Source organism: Lactuca sativa, chromosome 4, assembly GCF_002870075.4.
Source record: "Lactuca sativa cultivar Salinas chromosome 4, Lsat_Salinas_v11, whole genome shotgun sequence".
Lineage (NCBI taxonomy): Eukaryota > Viridiplantae > Streptophyta > Magnoliopsida > Asterales > Asteraceae > Lactuca > Lactuca sativa.
In genome coordinates this window covers 96,502,107-96,523,707 of record NC_056626.2, presented here as the reverse complement: position 1 = coordinate 96,523,707, position 21,601 = coordinate 96,502,107, and the positions used below count along the sequence as shown (strand labels likewise).

General features: G+C 33.9%; 2 protein-coding genes across 2 annotated transcripts; both read right to left on the bottom strand.

Annotated features, from left to right (window-relative positions):
* Positions 1-4,322: 4,322 nt before the first annotated feature.
* Positions 4,323-5,630, bottom strand: LOC111919949 (probable dolichyl-diphosphooligosaccharide--protein glycosyltransferase subunit 3B). The gene has a single exon (XM_023915519.3). The coding sequence runs from the start codon at positions 5,571-5,573 to the stop codon at positions 4,518-4,520; it is 1,056 nt and encodes a 351-aa protein (XP_023771287.1). The 5' UTR covers positions 5,574-5,630; the 3' UTR covers positions 4,323-4,517.
* A 4,076-nt stretch (positions 5,631-9,706) lies between these two features.
* LOC111920146 (trans-resveratrol di-O-methyltransferase) lies at positions 9,707-11,229 on the bottom strand. Its single transcript, XM_023915732.3, has 2 exons — positions 10,422-11,229; positions 9,707-10,135 (listed from the first exon to the last, which is right to left on the bottom strand). Exons 1-2 carry the CDS (start codon positions 11,205-11,207, stop codon positions 9,833-9,835), a joined length of 1,089 nt encoding a protein of 362 aa, XP_023771500.1. The 5' UTR covers positions 11,208-11,229; the 3' UTR covers positions 9,707-9,832.
* Positions 11,230-21,601: the final 10,372 nt, after the last annotated feature.

The following is a 21,601-nucleotide window of genomic DNA, read 5'->3' as shown; positions in this document are numbered from 1 at the left end:
ATCAAGCATCCCTGGAAAACCATGTTTAGCTTGATGCACGACATACAACTGTTCAACATTCACTTTTAGTCGGATGTCGCAATTATATGTCATGGTAAAGCTCTATAACATACTCACAGAAAAGATATGTATATTCTCGACCCGTCCTTTCAGACATTTTCATATACTTATCTGATGCATCTGCGGTTATGCCATATGTCAATTGTCTAAGAGCGGCCGTACAATTTTGTATTGTAGTAAAACCACGTTTACCTCTAACATCTCATCGTAATTGGAAAAGCTTATAATTACGTTCCAAATCTCTAGCTATATGTAAGAATAAATTTCTACTAATATGAAAACGTTCTTCAAATCATATAAACTATCAAGGGCAAAATAATCACGTACCAAACGTTCTTTTGTCGTCTCTCGGTCCCGGTTGATCCATTTTCTATGCTTCTTCTCGCTATTTAAACTTTCCCCTCTCTCACGAACCATGGCTTGTGCCGCAGACAATAGTGTGTGCAATACCAACTCGTCGTCAGAATCGTTATCCATTTTTTTAGTGTGTGTTTGATTTGAAAGAGTTTATGCATTTGGTTTTGAAAAATATGTGTAAAATGGATGTATATATATAGAGAGAGAAATTAAATTAAAGAATTTTTTTATTTAATGCCCAAACGGTCGAAAAAGTAATCCATCAATAGCCTTACGCGTCTTGTTCCGTCCTAGTAGCCACGCCACCACCAACCGACCGAAGCGGTCAGCGTGGAGCTCCCTCCACTCCGGGCAGCCTAACCACTGAAATCAAACATGATGCGAACTTTTTAGAAAAAAAATAAATCCAGAAAAATCTTGAATCAAGCAAATGAAGAAAACTAATGCAAACCTAAAACAAACTTGAAGCAATCCTACAGTAAAGCTAACCAAACCAATATTTCAAAAAAAAATCCTCAAGCAGACCTGATGCAAACCCAACTTAATTATATTTGTAAGATAATCGATTTCAAAAATCTATTTCAAAAAATCAAGTGAGAAAAAAGAACATTGAAGTGAGAAATCGATTTCAAAAAACCTACAAGCAAACTTGATGCATACCTAACCTAAAACACATCCAAATGATAAATCGATTCCAAAAAATCGATTTTGTGTAAACTCAAACCCACTTCGCTTAACGGTACTTGAGAAAGAAGGATGAAAGTGGCGAACATGAAGAAATCGATCTCTGATGACGAGCTTTCTGTCGTGCATCAGATTCGTCAGGTTTGCAAAGTTAGATCTTCTAGCAAATTCAGAATGTAAGAAAGGGAGACAAAAGGTGGCGGATGCTTGTTTAATGGCAACATCGGATTCCGACAAGAGAGGAAGAGTCGAGACATGCGAGAGAGATGGCGATGGGAAGAGACGCTGGTTGAAAGGGTCAACACAATAAGGGGTTGTGAGTAATATGTAGCATGATGATATGCCCATATCTTATAAACTATTTGTTTTAATTTAATTTTCATATAAGGGTAGTATGGTCATTTGAAGTCGGCCGGGGACCAAAAGCGAAAGAAAAACAGAACATAGGGATGGTCCGAGTGCAAAAAAAAAAACGTTAAAGACCAAACATGCAATTTTACCCAAACCACAAAGACTATTTCAGTAATTTACTATTAATGAAATATAAACCACAGATTTATACATGATCTTATACATGATTATTTTCTGCTTTGCAAGATCGTAATCGTAAAACATATATCCAATACGGCATTTAACGATAAATAATTCAGTTAACAACAAATAAGTTAAAACATACAACATATATTCATTACAGCATTTAACGATAAATATTTCAAAATGGTATTTTATGTAATTGCTTTTAGAAAAATATTAGATTTTCTTTTTAAATAGTAACGAATTTATAAAGTTATGATCGATCGTACAATCTTACAATCCAGTGCAACGATTCTACATCGATCTTACCGAAAACAACCTAAGTTCATGATCAATTTACCTAGGTGTGATCCTATTAGAATTTTAACAACCTTGATTGCAACCATAGCAAAATAAGTTAAATAATTATATCGATCTTGCATGTTACAACAAACTAGATTATAACACATGCTATCGGTCGCGATTATCGTCTATAAGATTTAAGAAATCCAATGAAAATGATATCTCTCCAACCTTGTATGTAAAATTAGTATTCTCCAAATTTTGCCATATGTCAATAACAAAACACATAAGGTCTGCTTCTTCCTTGGCGCTAGAGCCACCTTTGATAATACTTAAAATGCATACCATACACCAAGCAATCCACATAATTCATATGTAATATGTAAAACAAACGTTAATATACTCTTTCCAAAAAAAATACTTTGATATTGTGATTAAATTAGTTATGGAAACAAAGCCAAAGTAGGTTTTTATTTTTTTTATTGTATGAAAAAAAAAAGTAGAGTTTTTATGTATTGATTTGATGAGAAATACATGAAAAATAGGCAAAACCTTCAAAAAAATGTCACTTGTTGCATTTATGTTGATTTTGAAAGAGCTTGGGCAAATGTCAAAGTAAGTTGTTATTTATTGTCTATGAGAGAGAGAGAGAGAGTCCAAAGATGAGAATTTGGGCGAATAAGAGAACACAGCCAACAAGAGAATATCATTAAGAAAGGTGAGAGCTTTTAATCATCTTCGTGAATTGGTTGATCCTAGGGTTTAAAAAGATTTCGAGGATTTTGTGGATTTCGGTTAATGAACCAAATTAAGAGAATTTTGGCTAACGAAGATAATATAGAGAAAGGTGAGAGCTTTTAATTAGTGATGAACAGAGGCAGGTACCCGCCTCATTTCATCGGAATCGGAACTGTCAGTTCTTAAATTTTTGGAACCAGTCCTAGGCGGTTTCGGTTCCGGGACTAACTCGGTTAAGTCATTTTTTTTAGTTTCGTTAATACAAAATAATTCTAAGCCATTGAAACAAAAAGTAAATACTATAACTAGTTCAATACAATACAAGTTAAAAAAAAAAATAATAATAATCTTTAAAAGATAATCCAAGTTGTCAAATAACTCATAAACCAAAGTTGATGTTTTTACTATCAACTTGTTAATATTATTAATAAGATATTTCCTTGTTAATATTATTGAACATAAGATATTTCCTTCATGTATGTTCAAAGTTTTTTATAGTCATGCATTGGCATTCACATTCACATTCACATTCATATCACATCATATGTTATTAAAAAAAATAAAAAATAATAAAAAAGAACGTTTAAAATACGACTTATTAGTATGTTACCACAAAAATCTAATTAGATAGTCCTAACAAATGTCTTAGTCATCAACATTGTTATAACCAACTCATTTAAATTTTAAATATTTTTAAATTTTAATGTTTTGGAACCGGTTTCAACAATTACCCGAAGGATAATAGTTCCTAAAATGGAAACCGAAACCGGTCCTTGGCGGCCCCCACTTTTAGGAACCGGAACCAATGAACTCGATTCCGGTTCCAAAAACAGGTACACGTTTTCCGTGCTCACCCCTACTTTTAATCATCTTGAACGATGTTAATATCAAAGAAAATAATCTAATAATATATATTTTTTAAGTGACCAACAAATCTGAACACCACAAAAATATTTTTTTCTAGAAAAGAATACATATAAACTGACATTTCATATTACGGATCAATATTCCGGATTTCGAAAAAAATACTCTTGAATTTCAAAGAAATACTTCGTTTATTACAAAAAGGTAAGACAACATAGCAAATAAGAAATTATATTATACTGTACAAGAGCTTAAAATCAGACATTTAATTGAAAAATAATGATATTAGACACTTAAAAATTTGACATTTTGGACATGAATAGAATAGAGAGTTTTATGAAAAAATTTGTGGAAATAAAAAAAGTTCCGGAATTTCAAGAACAAATCCGGAATGTGGTATTCCAGAGAAAAATGTCAATTTTTAAAAACCGAAAACTAGTAATTTCTTTTAATAAGCACATTCATAAGGGTTAATTTAGTTAATATCCCTAGAGATAACATATATTAACCCATTCATTAGCTTGAATTACATGCATTTGGGGATCAAAATCCCAAGATAATATCTTGAAAGTGAGATTTTGAAACTTGAAGGTGGAATTCATCTATCAACTTCAACTATGATATTGAGCTAAAATAGATATTTTGAAAAGCATACATTACTTACAATTTAAAGATAGCAACCATCTTAAGGATAGAATTCTATTGAAAATATGAAACAGTTGATTGTTAGTATAAACAGAAACAGAAACCATATAATCGAATCATCAAGAGTGGGCAAAATTAAGACTGTGAAAAAAACGGCATGTGAAGTGAGTCAATCACATAATTCTAGAAGTAATCGATTCTGGAAATGAAAAACAGGAGACTATTAAGAGTAACAATAGTTCTTTAAACCTAAGGTTTTGAAGGAATAACATGTATAAAAGCATAATGAAGCATATTCAGCCATGGCTATTAGATAAAATTCAAAAAAAGTAGAACAAACCAGTATCATTGCTTCACCAACTGGAAGGCAAATAAGCATGAACAGCATAACCAGTCTTCCAATTATCCAAATACACAACTTTCCTCACAGCCCATACTGAAATTATCATGGCAATGATCATTATCGTCCTCTGTGCAATCCTACTCTGCACCCTAACCAAAACATGAGTCATAAAAGCCAACAACAGGCCAACAATGGTGTAAAGAAACCCGATGGCAAAACCCTCAGCACCCAACTGCATTCCAGATCCCTGATAGAAGAAGACGAGCTTGCTTGGATCATTTCTATCGGATATGAACATCGGCATTTTGCGAATTATGTTGTGCATAGTTCCCGAAACGCTAAAGAAGTAAATGAACACAGAACCGGATAGCCAAACCCTCTTATCGTGTAGAAGTGTTTCACCAGCTAATAGTCTTTTGAACAGGAATGGCAAGGATATCAGGAATGCAGCGATTAAGAACCCTATTTGAGTTTTTGAGAGAATTGGAGGACGGTGAATTTGACCCATTTTGAGTTTAGTTCTCGATTCGATAAATTCCGCCATGGATTCGGCTAAACGAGAGAAATCACCGGCGTCCATGGAGATCGAGTCGGTTTTTAAGGTGGTCGCATCTGGTGGAAGGAGGCGGATGTGTGGCAAGGCGTTAACACCGAATTGGGCGAAAGATGATTGCGATTCTCCGAATTCGATGTCGCAGAAAAAGAGCTTGGAAAGTGCTGATGGGGAATTCTCATTGTTGATGCCGAAGGATTTGGAGAGGAGGAAGAATTCGGATTTGAGTGATTTGAGGTGGAGTTCGGATTTATCATGGAGTTGGATGGCGTCGAAGAAGATGATTAAGGAGAAAGATCGTGGTTTCGTGGTAACGATACGCCGGAGAAGGTTGTCAGAGAGGTGAACAACGCCGGAGGAGGAGCGGGATTGGATGGATTGAAGTTCGGAGACTAGATCTGCATCGGCGTTGGCGTTGGCGGCGCCGGTGAAAAAAAGGGTTGTGGATAGTGAGAGAAGTGTTGTTGTTAGTAACAGGAAGAGGGTCGGAGCTGATCTCGGAAAAATCGCCATTGGTAGATCTAGTGAGGTGTTAGGGTTTCTTTGAAGATTAGAGAAGAAAAGAAGACGATGACTAGAGTTGACTTTGACCGGCTCTGTTTGAGGTATACATCACTCTAACCAATCAGATGTTGCCATGTCAGCATTTCATGAAGCCACATCGGTGTGGCATTTGAAAGTTTTAATTTCGTTAAAGGTCATGTCATCTATGATTCTATTGGTCCAAACATTTTTATTAAAAAAACTAATTTTTTATTTTCTTATTTTAGTTAATTGTTTAAATAACTATTACATTAGTTGCTAATTATAGCAATATTTTATATATTAAAAGTGATTTAATGTACATTTTAATAATTAAAGTATTTGTTGATAATATGAAATAGTTGTTGTCTTGACAGTATAGTAGAGGCTATCTTTGAAATATGATAGTATAATTACATTGATATGGATGGTTTATTTTGGTAGTTTTTTTTTACCTCATCACAAAAATACCTAAAAATAGAAAATAACATCATATAACACTTTAACATATCTATTTTAGTATATCATCAATTCCAAAAAAAAATAATTAGGAAATTTACATAATTATTCGTTCATTAATCCCCACATCATATAACGCAAGAGTTTTGTAAAAAATATCAATTTTTTTTTTTACAAAAATAACTTTATTTTGGCAAATTTTTAAGTAGCTTTTCCAACACAAAGCTACCACATGACCAAAAGATAAAATGTGTAAATTGTAATTTAGTGGAGTTATATATGTATCATAAAAATTCAAACAAATAAATACTAATCTAACCATTTTTTTTTTGGCATTTTTTAAAATGTATAAATTGTAATTTAGTGGAGTTATTATATCTATCTATTTTTTGTCGCAAAAACTTCGACGGGTCATAACTTCTTTGTTATAAGTCGGATTTCAGCATTTCTTATATCCCTGAAATCCTTGTTTCGACCACTCCAACTTTCTTTAAAGATATTGGGTCAAATCTACGTTATATTTTTGACGATACTTTTATTATTATTTTATTATATCGTTATAAGTACGTATATTGCACATAAATCACATAATACCCAACTAATTTCTCTTCATTACTTCGAAATATGTTACAATTATTGACCATAACTATTATATAATTATAATAATGTTTAGCTTAGAAAGACGAGCGTTACAAAATATGAGAATAGCTAATCCACAGAGTAGCTAATTAGTTTGGGAATCTTATTTATTTGGATTCAAATCATTGAGAAAAGTTGCATTGAGGTTGATTTTTTACATGCCACTTCATGTGGGTTCAAATTGAATTGGTTATTTTCAAAGAGGACTCAATCAAGAAACTCGATTGAAAAGGCTGAGAAGTTGATTTTTATTTCTGCTGATTCAAAGATTGAAATTTAATTATTCATTATATATTTATTTCTTTTTTTAGTCTTTTTATGTAATGTTGTTTAGAGATTGTGACTTCTTTATGATAGATCTCTTCATCCAAGAAGACGTTTTTATAAGTTCATGTATTTGTTTTGGGATAATGACTTTAAAGAGTAACGAACTTTCGACTTTTGTCACATTTAGTCACTAAACTTTTTTTCGTTATCTATTTGCCATTGAACTATTGAAACTGTTCACATTTTACCCTTATGACCGGCTGTTGCCGGTCATAAGGGTAAAATGTGAACAGTTTCAATAGTTCAATGACAAATAGATAACGAAAAAAAGTTTAGTGACTAAATATGAACAAAACCGAAAGTTTGTTTCCCTCTAAAAAGTTCAATGACTAAATGTGAACAAACTTTCTCTTGTATTATGTTTTAGCAAATTATTTATTTTTGTTAAATTGTAGCAACATTTGTTGATGAAGAAATCTATGAAATAAAAAAAAAACAGAACCCTGAAAATATATTTAAAAAAAAACAAAAAACCAAAACTAAAATAAAAAACCAATGGTTTGACATTTTCCAAAATAAAAAATCAAAATTCCCAATCTGATTTTGGTTTTACAAAAAAAGGGACCATTCTCACTGATGTGAATTATGACCATTAGTTTGGCATGCGGAATTTGTGACATCCCATGAATATGTAGTTACAACATCGTCTGAACTCGTAATTCATAGTAAGGGGTTAGAGTATCATCGCATGAATACGTAGTTACAACATCGCCTGAAATCGTAATTCATCACCTACAGGTTATGGGCCTGCTGGTGTTTCCACTGAGTTGTCTAGAATAGTCCGTGGTCGCCATCTGTACTCTGATAGATGACTACATCGCCATATTGTCGGTTAAGGTTATGGTATCTCCTTTCATCCTACATCACATACTCATCATCATCGATTTACCTAATTATCATCACCTATCTCTCATCATTTTATTTCATCATACACCAACTATTTCATCTACCCATGTTTCATCCGCAACATATTTGTAGAAATAAAATAAATATACCGTTTAAATCTTTTAAAACGTGTATAAAATCGTTCATCCAGCATAGACAACAAGTATTCAAATAATATGCATACATAGCACGTAATTTATATAAAATACTTCATATCTATGTGTAAGATGAAAATAACTATATATACCATAAAAATCACATAAATGCTTCCTAACTTCGAACCCCAAGGTTTACTCTACTAAAGCTTCATATTCTCGGCTCTCTGGACCTAGAAGGGTCCAAATCTATCACACCAAAAAGCTCAAGATAGCTCTTTCTTTCACTCTACACACTCAAGCTCGCTAGGGTTCTCACTTATGGGAAAGGTAGTCGCAATTGAAGGTCATAAGTGCCTTTAAATATGGCTTGGGCCCAAAGATTTAGGGTTTCTGCCAACAACGCGGACTGGTCGAGTCCATTCATTAATCCGAGTCATCAGTCGCGACCTTACTCGACGAGTTAAGGCGTCAACTCGTCGAGTCTCTCTTCTTAAATCAAAAGAAAAATACTTAAATTATGATACCTGGAAATCCGGATGTTACATTTTGTTTTTTTATTTCATAGATTTCTTTATCAACAAATGTTGCTACAATTAAACAAAAATAAATAATTTGCTAAAACATAATACAATAGGAAGTTTGTTCACATTTAGTCATTGAACTTTTTAGAGGGAAATGAACTTTCGATTTTGTTCATATTTAGTCACTAAACTTTTTTTCGTTATCTATTTGCCACTAAACTATTGAAACTGTTCACATTTTACCCTTATGACTGGTAACAGCCGGTCATAAGGGTAAAATATGAACAATTTCAATAGTTCAATGGCAAATAGATAATGAAAAAAAGTTTAGTGACTAAATGTGACAAAAGTCGAAAGTTCGTTACCCTTTCAAGTCATTTTCCCATTTGTTTTATGTTGTCCTTTAGGATCGGGGGCATACTATAGCATCTATAAATGCTCCCTTCTCTTTGACAATAAATGATGGTTTTAAGGTAATTTTCATAGGCTTTTTATAACTTTCTACTATTATTTTTTTCTATTACTATGTTATAATTAAAAAAAAAAATATACGAAAGTACTATTGTGATTTTTTTTTGTATATCCCCTGGGTTTTAAACATTTTTACATTGTTTGTCGTTGCTTATGGCATCTCCAACCCACCCTCAAATTTTATTTCTTCCTCCATTTCTTTCCCTATTCTTCTCCAACCCTACCACATTTTCACCTCCATTTTTGGAGATATGAATATATTATTCATATCTCCAAAAATTGAGGTGAAGTTTGGTTGCCAATTTTAGTCCCTCTTATTTTTATTTTATACATTTCTAGTTTATTTTATCTACTAATTATAATTTAAATGTAATATTTAATATTTATACTATCATGTTATATACTAATTTATATTAATTAATCATAAACATATAGTTTAATTAGTAGAGGAGTGTATTTAACAATATATATAAGTTATAAAAATGGATACTTTTGGGGTTAAAAAATAGGATAGAAAATGGAGTAGGGTTGGAGATGAAACACTATTTACTCCAATTTTTACTCCATTTATAGGAGAAAAAATGGAGATGAGTTGGAGATAGTCTTAGGCCTGGGATTTTGTCAAGTCAGATGAGAATGGATCGGCATCTCAAATTCGTTCGCCATATCTGTCTTAAGGTTGTTCGCCATATTTGTCTTAAGGCTGTTACGACTTATGATATATTCTGAATATTTATAAAATGAAACATGTTGAAGGATAACACTTATACAAAGAAACAACATACAAACAAGTTCCATATTGTAGTAGCTTCACCAACACTTAAGTTGTATATAAAAGAATGTAACCTAACTAGGGATAAACTTCAATAAGAGATCTTAACCCCAAAATTGGAGTTATTTTATAGTCGCTAAAGTCGGCATCAAGGAAGAGCTTTGCCCATTCTTTTTCGCTCCTCTCTTTTCCTGTCAGCACAGTCATCATAAGCATGTCAAAATAGAGTTGAGTCATGAGTAAATTGTTGTCCTCTTTGTGATTCTTCACCACCATGTCTATGATGATTAGTTTTCCTCCATTTTCCTTACTCGGGATTGCCTCTTTGCATTGCTTCAATATCTTTATGCATTCTTCGTCACTCCAGTCATGCAATATCCACTGTTTTTTCATAAACCAAAATCACGAATTAACATACATAATTAGTGCATATATATATATATATATATATATATATATATATATATATATATATATATATATATAAACTTTCAGTCTAACTAGTAATGTATAACTATAGATAATATATTTCAACAACATATGTGAGTTGGAAAATTTTGTCTTCATTGACCCCCACCAATAAATATTTATTAGAAATTATGTCTTCAAATAGATTGAAATAAAATATCCAAAAGAAAATAAACGCTACTTTAAAATCAAAGTATACCTTTAGCACAACTGCATCCGCTTTGGGAATAACTTCAAACATGTCTCCACCAATATACCTCAAATTCTTACTTCCAACCAAACCAATAACGACATGAGGAAGATCAAAACTGATACAACTTATATCAGGAAAAGCTTCGGCAATGGCTTTGGCAACAGTGCCAGTACCACCACCAACATCAACAATTGAGTTCAACGTTCTAAAAGAGTCTGCGCAGTGTTTTAGAACGACACTCATAACAAGCCTTGAATCATTGGCCATTGATTCGTTGAAGAACTGTTTAAGCTTCGGCTCTTCACCTAAAAATTCCCAATAATGACTCCCATGGGTTGTGAGAAAGGGGTTGGCATCATCGTTTTGAAACCATTTGCTCATTTGTTGCCATGGATTCATTAGTATTGGATCCAACATGGCAAGCACAAGGGACCTACTGCTTAGTGGCTCTTCTGTTAAAAGGTATCGAGAAGCAGGAGCTAACAAATAGCCTTTTGTTTCCTCCTCATCGTTGTCTTCAGTTGTGGATATACTTTGTTTTACAAAGAAACCAGAGTGAACAAGGATGCGCATAAGTCGAAAGACATACTGGGTTTTCTCCTTGTTGATGGAGAGGGCTTCCACTAACTCGGAGAGCAACATTGGTGCACCATGGCGATTGATGATATCAGGTATTTGCAGCTGAATAGCACATTTCAGTGACATGGAATTTATAAAGCTGTAAATATGGTTCCATATGTGTGCTTCTGAACGAAGCAAGTCTAATGATTGCTCATCATTTTGCAATTCCATCTCTCTTTTGGTAAGATGAATACGTGATGGATAATTTGACATGGGTTATGCATCATATATATATATATATATATATATATATATATATATATATATATATATATATATATATATATATAAAGAGAGAGAGTTATATCATATGAAAATGATAGGTATAATGAGAATATAAAAAGAATTCTAGAGCTTAGGATTGAAAAAATCAAGTATTTTGAATGATTATTGTGTGTTTTGTTAAAGTCTTCATAAATTAAATAAATTTATTTATGATAAAAATTGACTGCGATTTTCATCGACGTTCAAGAATCCTTCTTACCATGGTTGTCAAAATCGTGATCCTGATCGTGGGATCGTACGATCCTACGATCCTAGGTATGAAAAACGATCTGGATCGTAAAAGGATCGTATTTGGGGTAGGATCGCAGGTAGGATCGTAAGATCGTAGGTAGGATCGTAGGATCGAGATCCGATCCGATCCTACCTTCCTTTGATTTTTTTTTTGCAAATGGTATTTTTTTTTACCACTTTATGTCTTTTACCCTTTACCAATCTACCATTTATCATTTTTTATTGTGACTCATGACTAATATTTTAAAGTTTTTATAACTTTTGAACGAAAAATTAAATGTTTGAAATATTTTTCATGATTAAATATTATAAATTAAAATTATATTATATTTTCTGGGATCTTAGGATTTCGATCTCGATCTTACGATCCCGATCTTGCAAACTCAAAAATGATCCTAGGTAGGATCGTGATCTTAACAACCTTACTTCTTACATTTACAAAATATCACAAGGGTCACCTATGAAATGGGATTTCTCAGGGTCACATGCCAAATGTAGTTGAAACTTGTGAAATAATATTTCGCATGCATTTTTAATAATTTGGCGAAGGCGACCTATACAACTCAAAAATATTGAAGATGCATTAAAAAATTGACTTATGTAAGTGGGCATTGACGGGCCCAATTTGAAGGCAAAAAGCCCAACTTTTGCCTAAATCTTGGAAGAATCTTAAGTGGATTAATCAAATATGTCTTTTTCGCTAATGATATTGGCGCATCATTTGTAGTGTTAGATTATATAATTTTAGAGTTTTGGTTCTGAATTTACCATTCAAGTTATAATTTTGTAAACATATGAGTGTAGATTATGAGATGACTTTTTTTTTTGTCTTGCATGTTTTTATTTGTTAATGTTAGAAAATTGAACCTTTGTTGACTTAAGATTTGAAGTTCAAAGTTTAAACCAATTTGTGAATTAACTTATAGTTAATCTTTTAATTTTATAAATTATACATACTATGAAAATGGGGAATAATCTGTACACAGCACTTTTAGTCATACACAACAAATTACGGTTTATACAGTTATACAATATAATCGTATAAAACAAAAATCGTTGTGTATGGCTAAAAATAATTGTACAAAATAGAAAACCATTACTTCATATTATTTTCTGAAATCTAATAAATATACAATTCCCCTATTCCCCTATGCAATTATTTATGTATTTCAATGTCAAGCTGGAGATGTAGTCATGTAGATTATATTTATTTGTTAACAATTATGATCATCGAATTCCCATCTATTTGTTCGTCAATTATCGAGCCAGTGAGATCGAACATTACATGTGTCTGCGCTATATTTCTTTTGAAACCTTTCTGTGCATGCCTAGCCGAATTTCTGTGGCCAATTAGATTCGACAATTACATAACGGCTATGAGGACCAATTAACATTACATAAAACTTTCGCAATTTGTCACGAACAAAAATATGATGCTTTTGGCATTTTGCATCTTGAACCATCTCCATAGAGCATTACTTTAACCACTTGAAATTGCTTTTGTTGTCGAACTATCCCTTGATAAAGTGATTCTCATGCACTCTACATATAAGAATCCGTTATTATGATTCTTATGGGGACCCTAACATGTGGTATGTAAAGAAAGGGAAAATATGAAAGACATTCTTTAGGAACCTTATTTGTTCTAAAAGTTATTAACTCCTAACATTAATTTATTAGGGAATACCCGCGCAAAGCGTGGGAATATAACTATATAGTTAAAATGATAACAAATATATTTCTTTAGAATATCTATGTCATTATCATTAACTATGAAATAACTATTTTTTATACCAAATCAAAAGGTTGATGTAAAACATTACCATATATGGAACCATATGAAAAAATGGATTAATTTTAATCTTGAAGTTGAATATTTATAAACAATGAAAGTACAACTGAAATCTTAACTATCAACCATATTATATACAAACAAATGACCCAACAAAACCTTAACTGATATAGAGTCGAGAACAACTGCTCAAACCGACTATCAATAAATGTCCATACCGTGTGAGGCTCCATTTTGATTTTGAGTTTTACACTATACTCGATTGGGTCGACATCTATTTAATTCATCAATTCTCAAATCATATTTTACGGTATCCATTATATGAGATCCTCTAAGTTTTTTTTTATGAAGGCTCACCTTTTGAGATAATTGAATCAAGAATCAGAGCTAAATTCATTGTATAGTTGATCAAGTTATAATCACACATACAATCAATAATAAGTTTTTTTGGATTAGGTATCAAATTGATTATCGATTGTCGATGCATGTCATTTTCAATGCATATCATTAATCGGCTATTTGGATGTACTAATTAAAAAGTAAATGTAACATCCTAAAATTTAAGGTAATGCTCTTAAACTAATTAAGTAATTAAATAAAGGATGATTTTCATAATTAAATCGTTAAATGATGATCATATCATTAGTTGATATGAATCTTAGAAAGTTAAAGGTTGAAATGATAACATTTCAAAGTTAAAGGACCAAAATTATCAATTTGAAAAAGTATGTTTGACTAAGTGTTGACTCACTAAGGTTAAATGGATGAGGAAGGTTAAGAAGGTGAGGGTTAAGGAATTATTATATCAAAGCTTAAATTAAAATCTAAAATATTAAGGTTTAGTGGGTTTTGGCCAAAAGATGTAAATTACAGGGACCAAATGTGAAAAAGGTGGGGAAATAAGATGCACACACCTCCTCATACCTTCTTCCAATCGTGATTTGCAAGAAATAAACTCTTTAATGGTGATGTTTGATTCTCAAGAGCTTCTAGGGTTGATTCAAGTGGAGATTTAAATGTCCAAGCAAAAGAAAGAGGAATCAAAGGCATCTAAAGTATAATTTCTCCTCCTCTAACTCTAAATTTTGAATTCAGGGTTTAGGGTGAACCCCAATGTTGAAATTAGTTTGATTCGTTAATTAGGGTTTTGGTTTTTAAACTTCCTTGGGTGATTTCCATGGTTCTAATCTCAATCCAATCATCCAATTGATGGATTTGATGATTTGGGTAAAAAGTTCCACGAACCCTAGAAAACACAAATTAAGAATTTTGAATTGATGGTGAAATGGGATTGGATTATGTAACATCCCAAACAATTAGAGTAAAATTTTTATTTTTCCAAAACAACCCCAAGTCAATAATTGTTTACAAAAACGTTGTTTCAAAAGTAACATAAAATTCGAAGGATGTGCACGATTAGATGTGCAACATCAGAATGGCTCTTCGATTAGAGGGAAAAAAATATGTCCTTGAAGAAAAACTTGTTGAAGTCAATGAAGCCACTGCTACTCCTAAACAACTAGCTTCCTACAGAAAACACTGCGATGATACAACAAAATTTACTTGCATCATGGTCGCCACAATGACTCCTGAGTTGCAGAGGTTCTATGAGGACTATTAGCCATTTGAGATGAACAATAACCTTGTGCAAAATTACCACAATAGAGCCTGTCAAGAAAAGTTTGAAGTGGTCAAGTCCCTCATGGCTTTCAAGATGAAAAGGGGAGAGTCTGTCTGTAACCTCGTGCAGAGAATGCAAAGATACGTGGAGCGCCTTGTTAAGCTCAATGTGCATTTTGGTGAGGAGTTGGCCATTGACATGTTCTTGAACTCTTTGCTAAATTTTTATTATTAGTTTATATTACCTTATCATTTGGAAAACACAGAAACCACATTGGCTCAACTCCACAACCTGCTACAGACTACTGATTCGGGATTGAAGGGAAAGAGTCAATCCCCCTCCACTACTTCTAGTGCTCCCGTTCTCACAATTGGTAAAGGAAAAGGGAAGAAAAGAAAGGTTGATCCTAAAGCTAACAAGAATAACAAGGCCCAAGTTGGGTCATCAAGCAATGGACCAAAGGCGAGGCCAACTCATACATTCCAGCTGTTAGTGACCTCAAAGAGGCCACCTACTACTATTGCAATGACAAGGGCCATTGGAAGAGGATTTTCCCCAAATACTTGCAAGACATCAAGGATGGTAAGGTGAAGCCATCATCGGCATGTATACACACTATTCAAACTAATAAGTCACCATCTACTTATTCTTGGGTCCTTGATACAGGATGTGGTTTTCACATTTGTTCTGAATTGCAGGGCTAAGAGAAAGTGAAGAGGTGGAGCATGGGAAGATGAATCTGATCATGGGCAATAGGCGATCTTCTCCTGTGATAAAGATTGGGACTTATCAACTTATGCTTAGTAGTAATGTTATTTTAGATTTGATTAATTGTTGTTATTCTTCAAAAATGACACAAAACATTCTTTCATTTCATGCATTGTTTAGACAATGTTTTCGATACTCATTTAATGATTTAAATGGTTCAATTCTTGTTTATAAAAATAGTGTTTTTATATTTGAAGCTTTACCTTGTCATGATGTGTATGAAACTATGACTTGTGTTGATAGCTTAGGTAATAGTGTATTTCACATTGATTCATCCAATGGTTTAGACAAGGCATGCTTGTGGCATTGTCATCTTGGGCACATTAACAAGAAACGCATCGCCCAAGTCCAAAAGGATGGAGTGTTGGAATCATTTGACCTAAGGCTAGATGATGAATGTGAATCTTGTCTTTTAGGAAAGATGACAAAATCACCTTTCACTGGCCTAGAGACTCATGACCAGCACCACATGGGCCTAAGGATACCCAACCATCATCCCACTGACTTGAAGAAATCTAGACAACATCTATTTCAACACTTACCAAAACCATAGCATATATACCTTTCTATAACACACAACCCTTCCACAGTCAAGGTTTCCACTGACGAACCATGCCATAAAGTCGGACCAAGTATTCTTATGCTATCATACTCGGTCCATGTATACCCCTCATAATATTATTTATGGAGCTGCCGACATTTCACTCTCCAGGAAAAAACAAAATGCTCAACATGTTGATCGTGTCCTTTCTTCATCAGAACCTTACCCAAAGGGTGGAGTACCAATGAATCCATTGGGTGACGAACCTCAACCACTAATAGAAACCTCCTCATGAATAACCGAAATAAGATCCCACACCTAAGTTGAAACTGAACAGATCCCACTAATGCCTAAAGAACCTGATAATACTTCCAAGTTCATAGGAAAATTCAAAAATATCTAGCAATGTTGCTAGAGCCTTGATCGAATCAACCTGATTACCAACCCTGTCAATGCGATATGCCTAAATCGAACTATGCATAAATCCAAGGTCATACCTAAAAATCGAACAACACCGCCCCAACATCCGAACTCCCAATAACCAAGAATAATAATTCCATAACCAACAACTAAGAGTATGCATATCCAGAAACCAAAATGTACACTTTACAAAGCTTGACAAATGGTTGACGCATCAATTAAACTTCCAACCGATACAAATCGAAACCTTCGAACAACCTTATTTGTGGACGATGAACGAAATAATCAACGATTGAAGATGTGTCGACCACTAGTAACAATGACACACATACTGTTGGATTAATGTTTAAGTTCATAACTATTTTGGTATGTACTTGACCCGATTATAAGCATGGTCCTTTTGGGTTGCCTTCACCATAGCAATATGTAGGATGAATTAAGGAGAGAAAGGTTTAATTATGATTTATTTATATATTATTAGAATAATATATTAACGGAGAAATCATATTGTTTAAATTCTAAACCCTAAAGTTTTTGAAATGTTTCAAAACTTGCCCTTAAGATTTGGAATTTAAAATTTTGATTATGTAACGCTCTTAGATCTGGGCTAGTCAATTTATAGATAATAGGGGTCGAAAACGACTTTTCGACAAAGTATTATTTATAATAAATAATCTTAACCAAGTTGTAAAATATGTATCAAGGGTTCCGTACATATAAAGAACGCCGAAATCCGAGTTATAATGAAAAAGTTATGGCCCGTCGAAGTTTTTCGGCAATACCGGCACGACACCGGGAGACGTAAATAGTGAATTTAAGATAGAGGACTTTTTAACCTTAGTGATCTAAACAAAATTTGTAGTATACGTTAAACTGATAACATACAAAAAAAGAACGCCCAAATCTGACTTCGTTTGAGGAAGTTATGATTTTTCTAAGATTTGGCATAGCAGTGCACGGCCCGAAAGTCGAATTTTAGCTCGAGCGGTTTTTGGCCGACGCAACCTAAATGAGAGTTTAAGATCTCATTAATAGGAACTCAACGATAGAAAGGCAGACGAAAACGGAGTCCATATGAAGGAGTTACGAATTCTTCGCGGTTATTTAACAGTCTAATCTCTTCCTACTGTTAAATTTAAGATTGCTCGAGAATTAGCCGACGGAGTCTAAATGAAAGTTGTAGATCTTGTTTTTACCTACGCGTGGATATAAAGAACGTCGAAAACAGACTTATATGCGAAAGTTACGGGGTTTAGAAGTCAGCAGGGTGCTGTGCGAAATCGGATGACGTGGCTGAATAAGGGCCAAGGCTTTCTCCCCAAGGCAAGCCACCAGAGGGTGACACCTGGCATGGAATCGATGAGTAGGAGGACCTACTCGACGAGTAGAGCTGTTTTCCAGCCTATAAATAGAGGTGTTGGGCTCCTTCATTTTCACACCTTCCCAACTTCACTTTCTCTCTCTAAACTCTCTCTCTAACCCCCCAAAAAGCCTAGGGAACCTCTCTAGCACCCGAAGGAAGCCCCGAGGCTCCCGAAGTCCCAAGAAAAAGGGTATTTTGGCTCGGAAATGTTGCTCCAGCGCAGCCCGGTTTTGCGAAAAACCCACTGTTTTGTCGAGGGAAATTGTTTTAAGAGTAACGAAGTGTTGTCCAAGTACCGAGTCACCACCGTATCAGGTGAGTGCATAGTCCCTTTCATGAACATGATTTTAATACAAGTATTGATTGAAGTATTAATTATATGTTTATGTGCGAGTTAATTGATGTTGCCTGAAATACGTGTTAAAGAACATACCTGATTATATATGATGATTTAGGATAAAGAGTAGACCTAAATTAATTAGGAGGAATATTGGGTAGTATTTTCTTTCGAGTACAAGTGAGTTATACTCAGATAATAGAACTTTAGTATATGGCATTTATCCGGGAGCATGAATTAGACACAGTCATTGTCCCTAGTCCGAGAGTATGGATTGGACATAGTCAACTGTCATTAATTCGGGGGTATGGATTAAGACATAGTCAGTTGTCCTTAGTTCGAGAGTATGGATTAAGACATAGTCATTCGTCCCTAGTCCGAGAGTATGGATTAGGCATAATCATTCGTCATTAATCTGAGAGTATGGATTAGTCATTCGTCCCTAGCCCGAGAGTATGGATTAGGTATAACCATTCGTCATTAATCTGAGAGTATGGATTAGGTAAAGCCGTTCATTTCTGATCCGGGAGTATGGATTAGGTAAAACGGTTAATCTTAGGTTTGAGAGTATGGATAGTCTCGTTGTGAGGATCGACGGGGTGGAATAAGAGTTGCTTATACATATATGGTGAAATTGTATATTTTGTGAGTTCTAAATTATATATATGATATAACATTGTGGGATTGAAATCCCTATGCACTCACCAAGTTTCCCAACCTGACCCACTCCAGCTTATTTGTATCACAGGTGTCGATACGAAGCTACTTTACACTGAGAGATTTAAAGGAGATGTAGATCACTAGTGTAAATAAATGTAACTTCTGTTTATGCTTATGTTCCTGTATTGATGATGACATCCCAATGTTTTAAAATGAATAAAAAATACATTTCTTCGGAAATTCTTTGATAACTTAATTATCATGTTTTTCTGGGAACAAATTCCACAACGTTTTTATTAAAAGAGGTACTCTAATTTTTATAAAGCATAAACAAAATCGATCTTTTCTGGCCGTGAAAATGGGGATGTCACTGATTAATAGTTTAATTATGTAATATTTAAATTCTAAAACCCTAGTATTTTGAAAAGTTCAAATTACACCCACATGGTTTTGTTAAGTTAATTAAAAGTTAAAGAGAAAGTTAATAAAACCACCTAGTATTTTAAAAGTGTAAAATACACCCTATACTATATATATGTAACATTAAAAGTCTAATATTATATATATATATATATATATATATATATATATATGAGTAAAGAGTCAGTCTTACCGTTAGTAGGCCTCATTCACGAAGCTGGTCTATAAGGGATGTTTAAGGAAATTGCGTACAAAATGGCGATTGAATGGGTATCCACTCTTATCCATCGCACTCTTGACTAGTAGAGGGTCGTTAGCCGAACGGGTAGGATATGACAGAAACCTTCCATTACAAGTATAATGAAGTACAAAGTAACTAAATGTTTTTTCAAATTCCGAAATCATAGTTACTTTAGGCAAAATGTGAAATTGTATGCTAATCCATGGAATGACACTTTGTACCCTTGTCGAGACGTTAGTGGAGCGTGTGTGGTTAACCGGCACACTAATTTGGGTTTGGCATTGGTAGCGAAGGGTGACTCGATGTTTATCATAGATCAATGGAGCGTGTGTGGCTAACCGGCACATTGATTAGGTGGTAGTAGCATTGAGTGCACCACGTGATTCGCATGGTTATTCACACCTTTTTTGTGATCCTTGACATCCCAGTCGCAAATAGTAGGGCATAATCGAGATTAAACATGCCATTGCAAAGTTCAATGAATCTCAAAAGATCTAGGAGTTTCAATTCATTTAAAACTTAAATTTCTTTTTCGTTTTTCATGGTGGAAATTGGTAAATCGTCATTTACCTACCTTCGAATATTCTGCAACTAGATTACGGCATCCCTCTTATAGGTTGTAGAGTATTGTGTTGGATCCTAGCCTTGATGTTTCATTTGGGTGTTACATCAAGGATTCTAATCAACTTGACTTGAATTTCTCCCGTTTTGTAGATGTCTGAATCTAACAATGGTTTTCCCAAATCCTATGGAACAAGTTTTCCAAATGGAGATGATATTCCACGATATGATCGAGGAACCAAAGATCATGCTTCACTTCCTCCACCTCCTCCAATTATTCTCCCTGACCCACAAGTTTGAAGGCTTGAAAAGTTCAAGCTCACTCAAGCCCTTTTGGCAAGTAAACACGAAAATGGGAAACATGTGTGTGCACACGCCTTAGAGATGAAGTCACACATTGACAAGTTAAGGATGTTGGATGTCGAGATTTCAGGTGAGTTGGTTGTTGACTGGGTTCTTCAGTCACTTCCTGAATCATATAGTGAGTTCGTAAGAGAGTACTATATGATGAAACCTACGTGACCCTCATTGATCTCACCTATTTGCTTATAGCTACTGAATCAGCAATGATTTGGTGTGTTGGTCAAGCAAATTTGTCTGATGAATCAAACTCCCAAACTTCAATGGACACTGGCAACATTGGAAGTCCAGAAAGGACTAAGAATGAGATTGTCCCATGTATTGTGCCAAAGGAGTCCATTTACTTTTACTGCCAAGAGAAGGGGCATTGGAGACAAAGTTGCCCAAACGACCTGAGAGATCTAAGAGATGGGAGAGTCTAGGCATATGGCTCTACTTCAGGTAAAATCCATTATCTAACTCTTTTGAGTTCCTATTCTAGATTCTTAATTCATGATGTGATAAGATTACATCTTGATGTATTGTAGGATCCAAGAAAAGAGAGGAAGCTTAAGGGAAGAAGTGATCTGAATCTAATCGTGAAGAAAATGGATTTCGATCGCATTGTTTGAAGATTGGATTTTTGAGCTACTACTTGGAGTTAGAATAAATTGCTTAGGAATATGTAATAGCATAGTTTTTCAGTTGAATTGCATTGTAAGGACAAAGTTTTTCCGCAATAAAATAAAATTTGTTTTTTGTCTTATTTATTTATCCTTGCAATGGCATGTATGAAAAAATTGATGTTTGAATGTTTCTACTATTAGCAATAATGGATTTGATTCTTAATTATGTTATTCGTGGAAATGTCGAGGATTTACCAAATATGGAGAGTTTCTCATCGCCCAAGTTTCAATTGGATAGAAACTTGGAATCATGCAACCTGCATTGTGTGATGAATGAAAAACTTTCATATTTGGAAATTA

Coding starts and splice junctions, on each gene's coding strand:
- LOC111919949 (XM_023915519.3), bottom strand. CDS start 5,573: ATGGCGATTTTTCCGAGATCAGCTCCGACCCTCTTCCTGTTACTAACA.
- LOC111920146 (XM_023915732.3), bottom strand. CDS start 11,207: ATGGAATTGCAAAATGATGAGCAATCATTAGACTTGCTTCGTTCAGAA. Junction 10,136..10,421: donor CGGATGCAGTTGTGCTAAAG/GTATACTTTGAT, acceptor ATGAAAAAACAG/TGGATATTGCATGACTGGAG.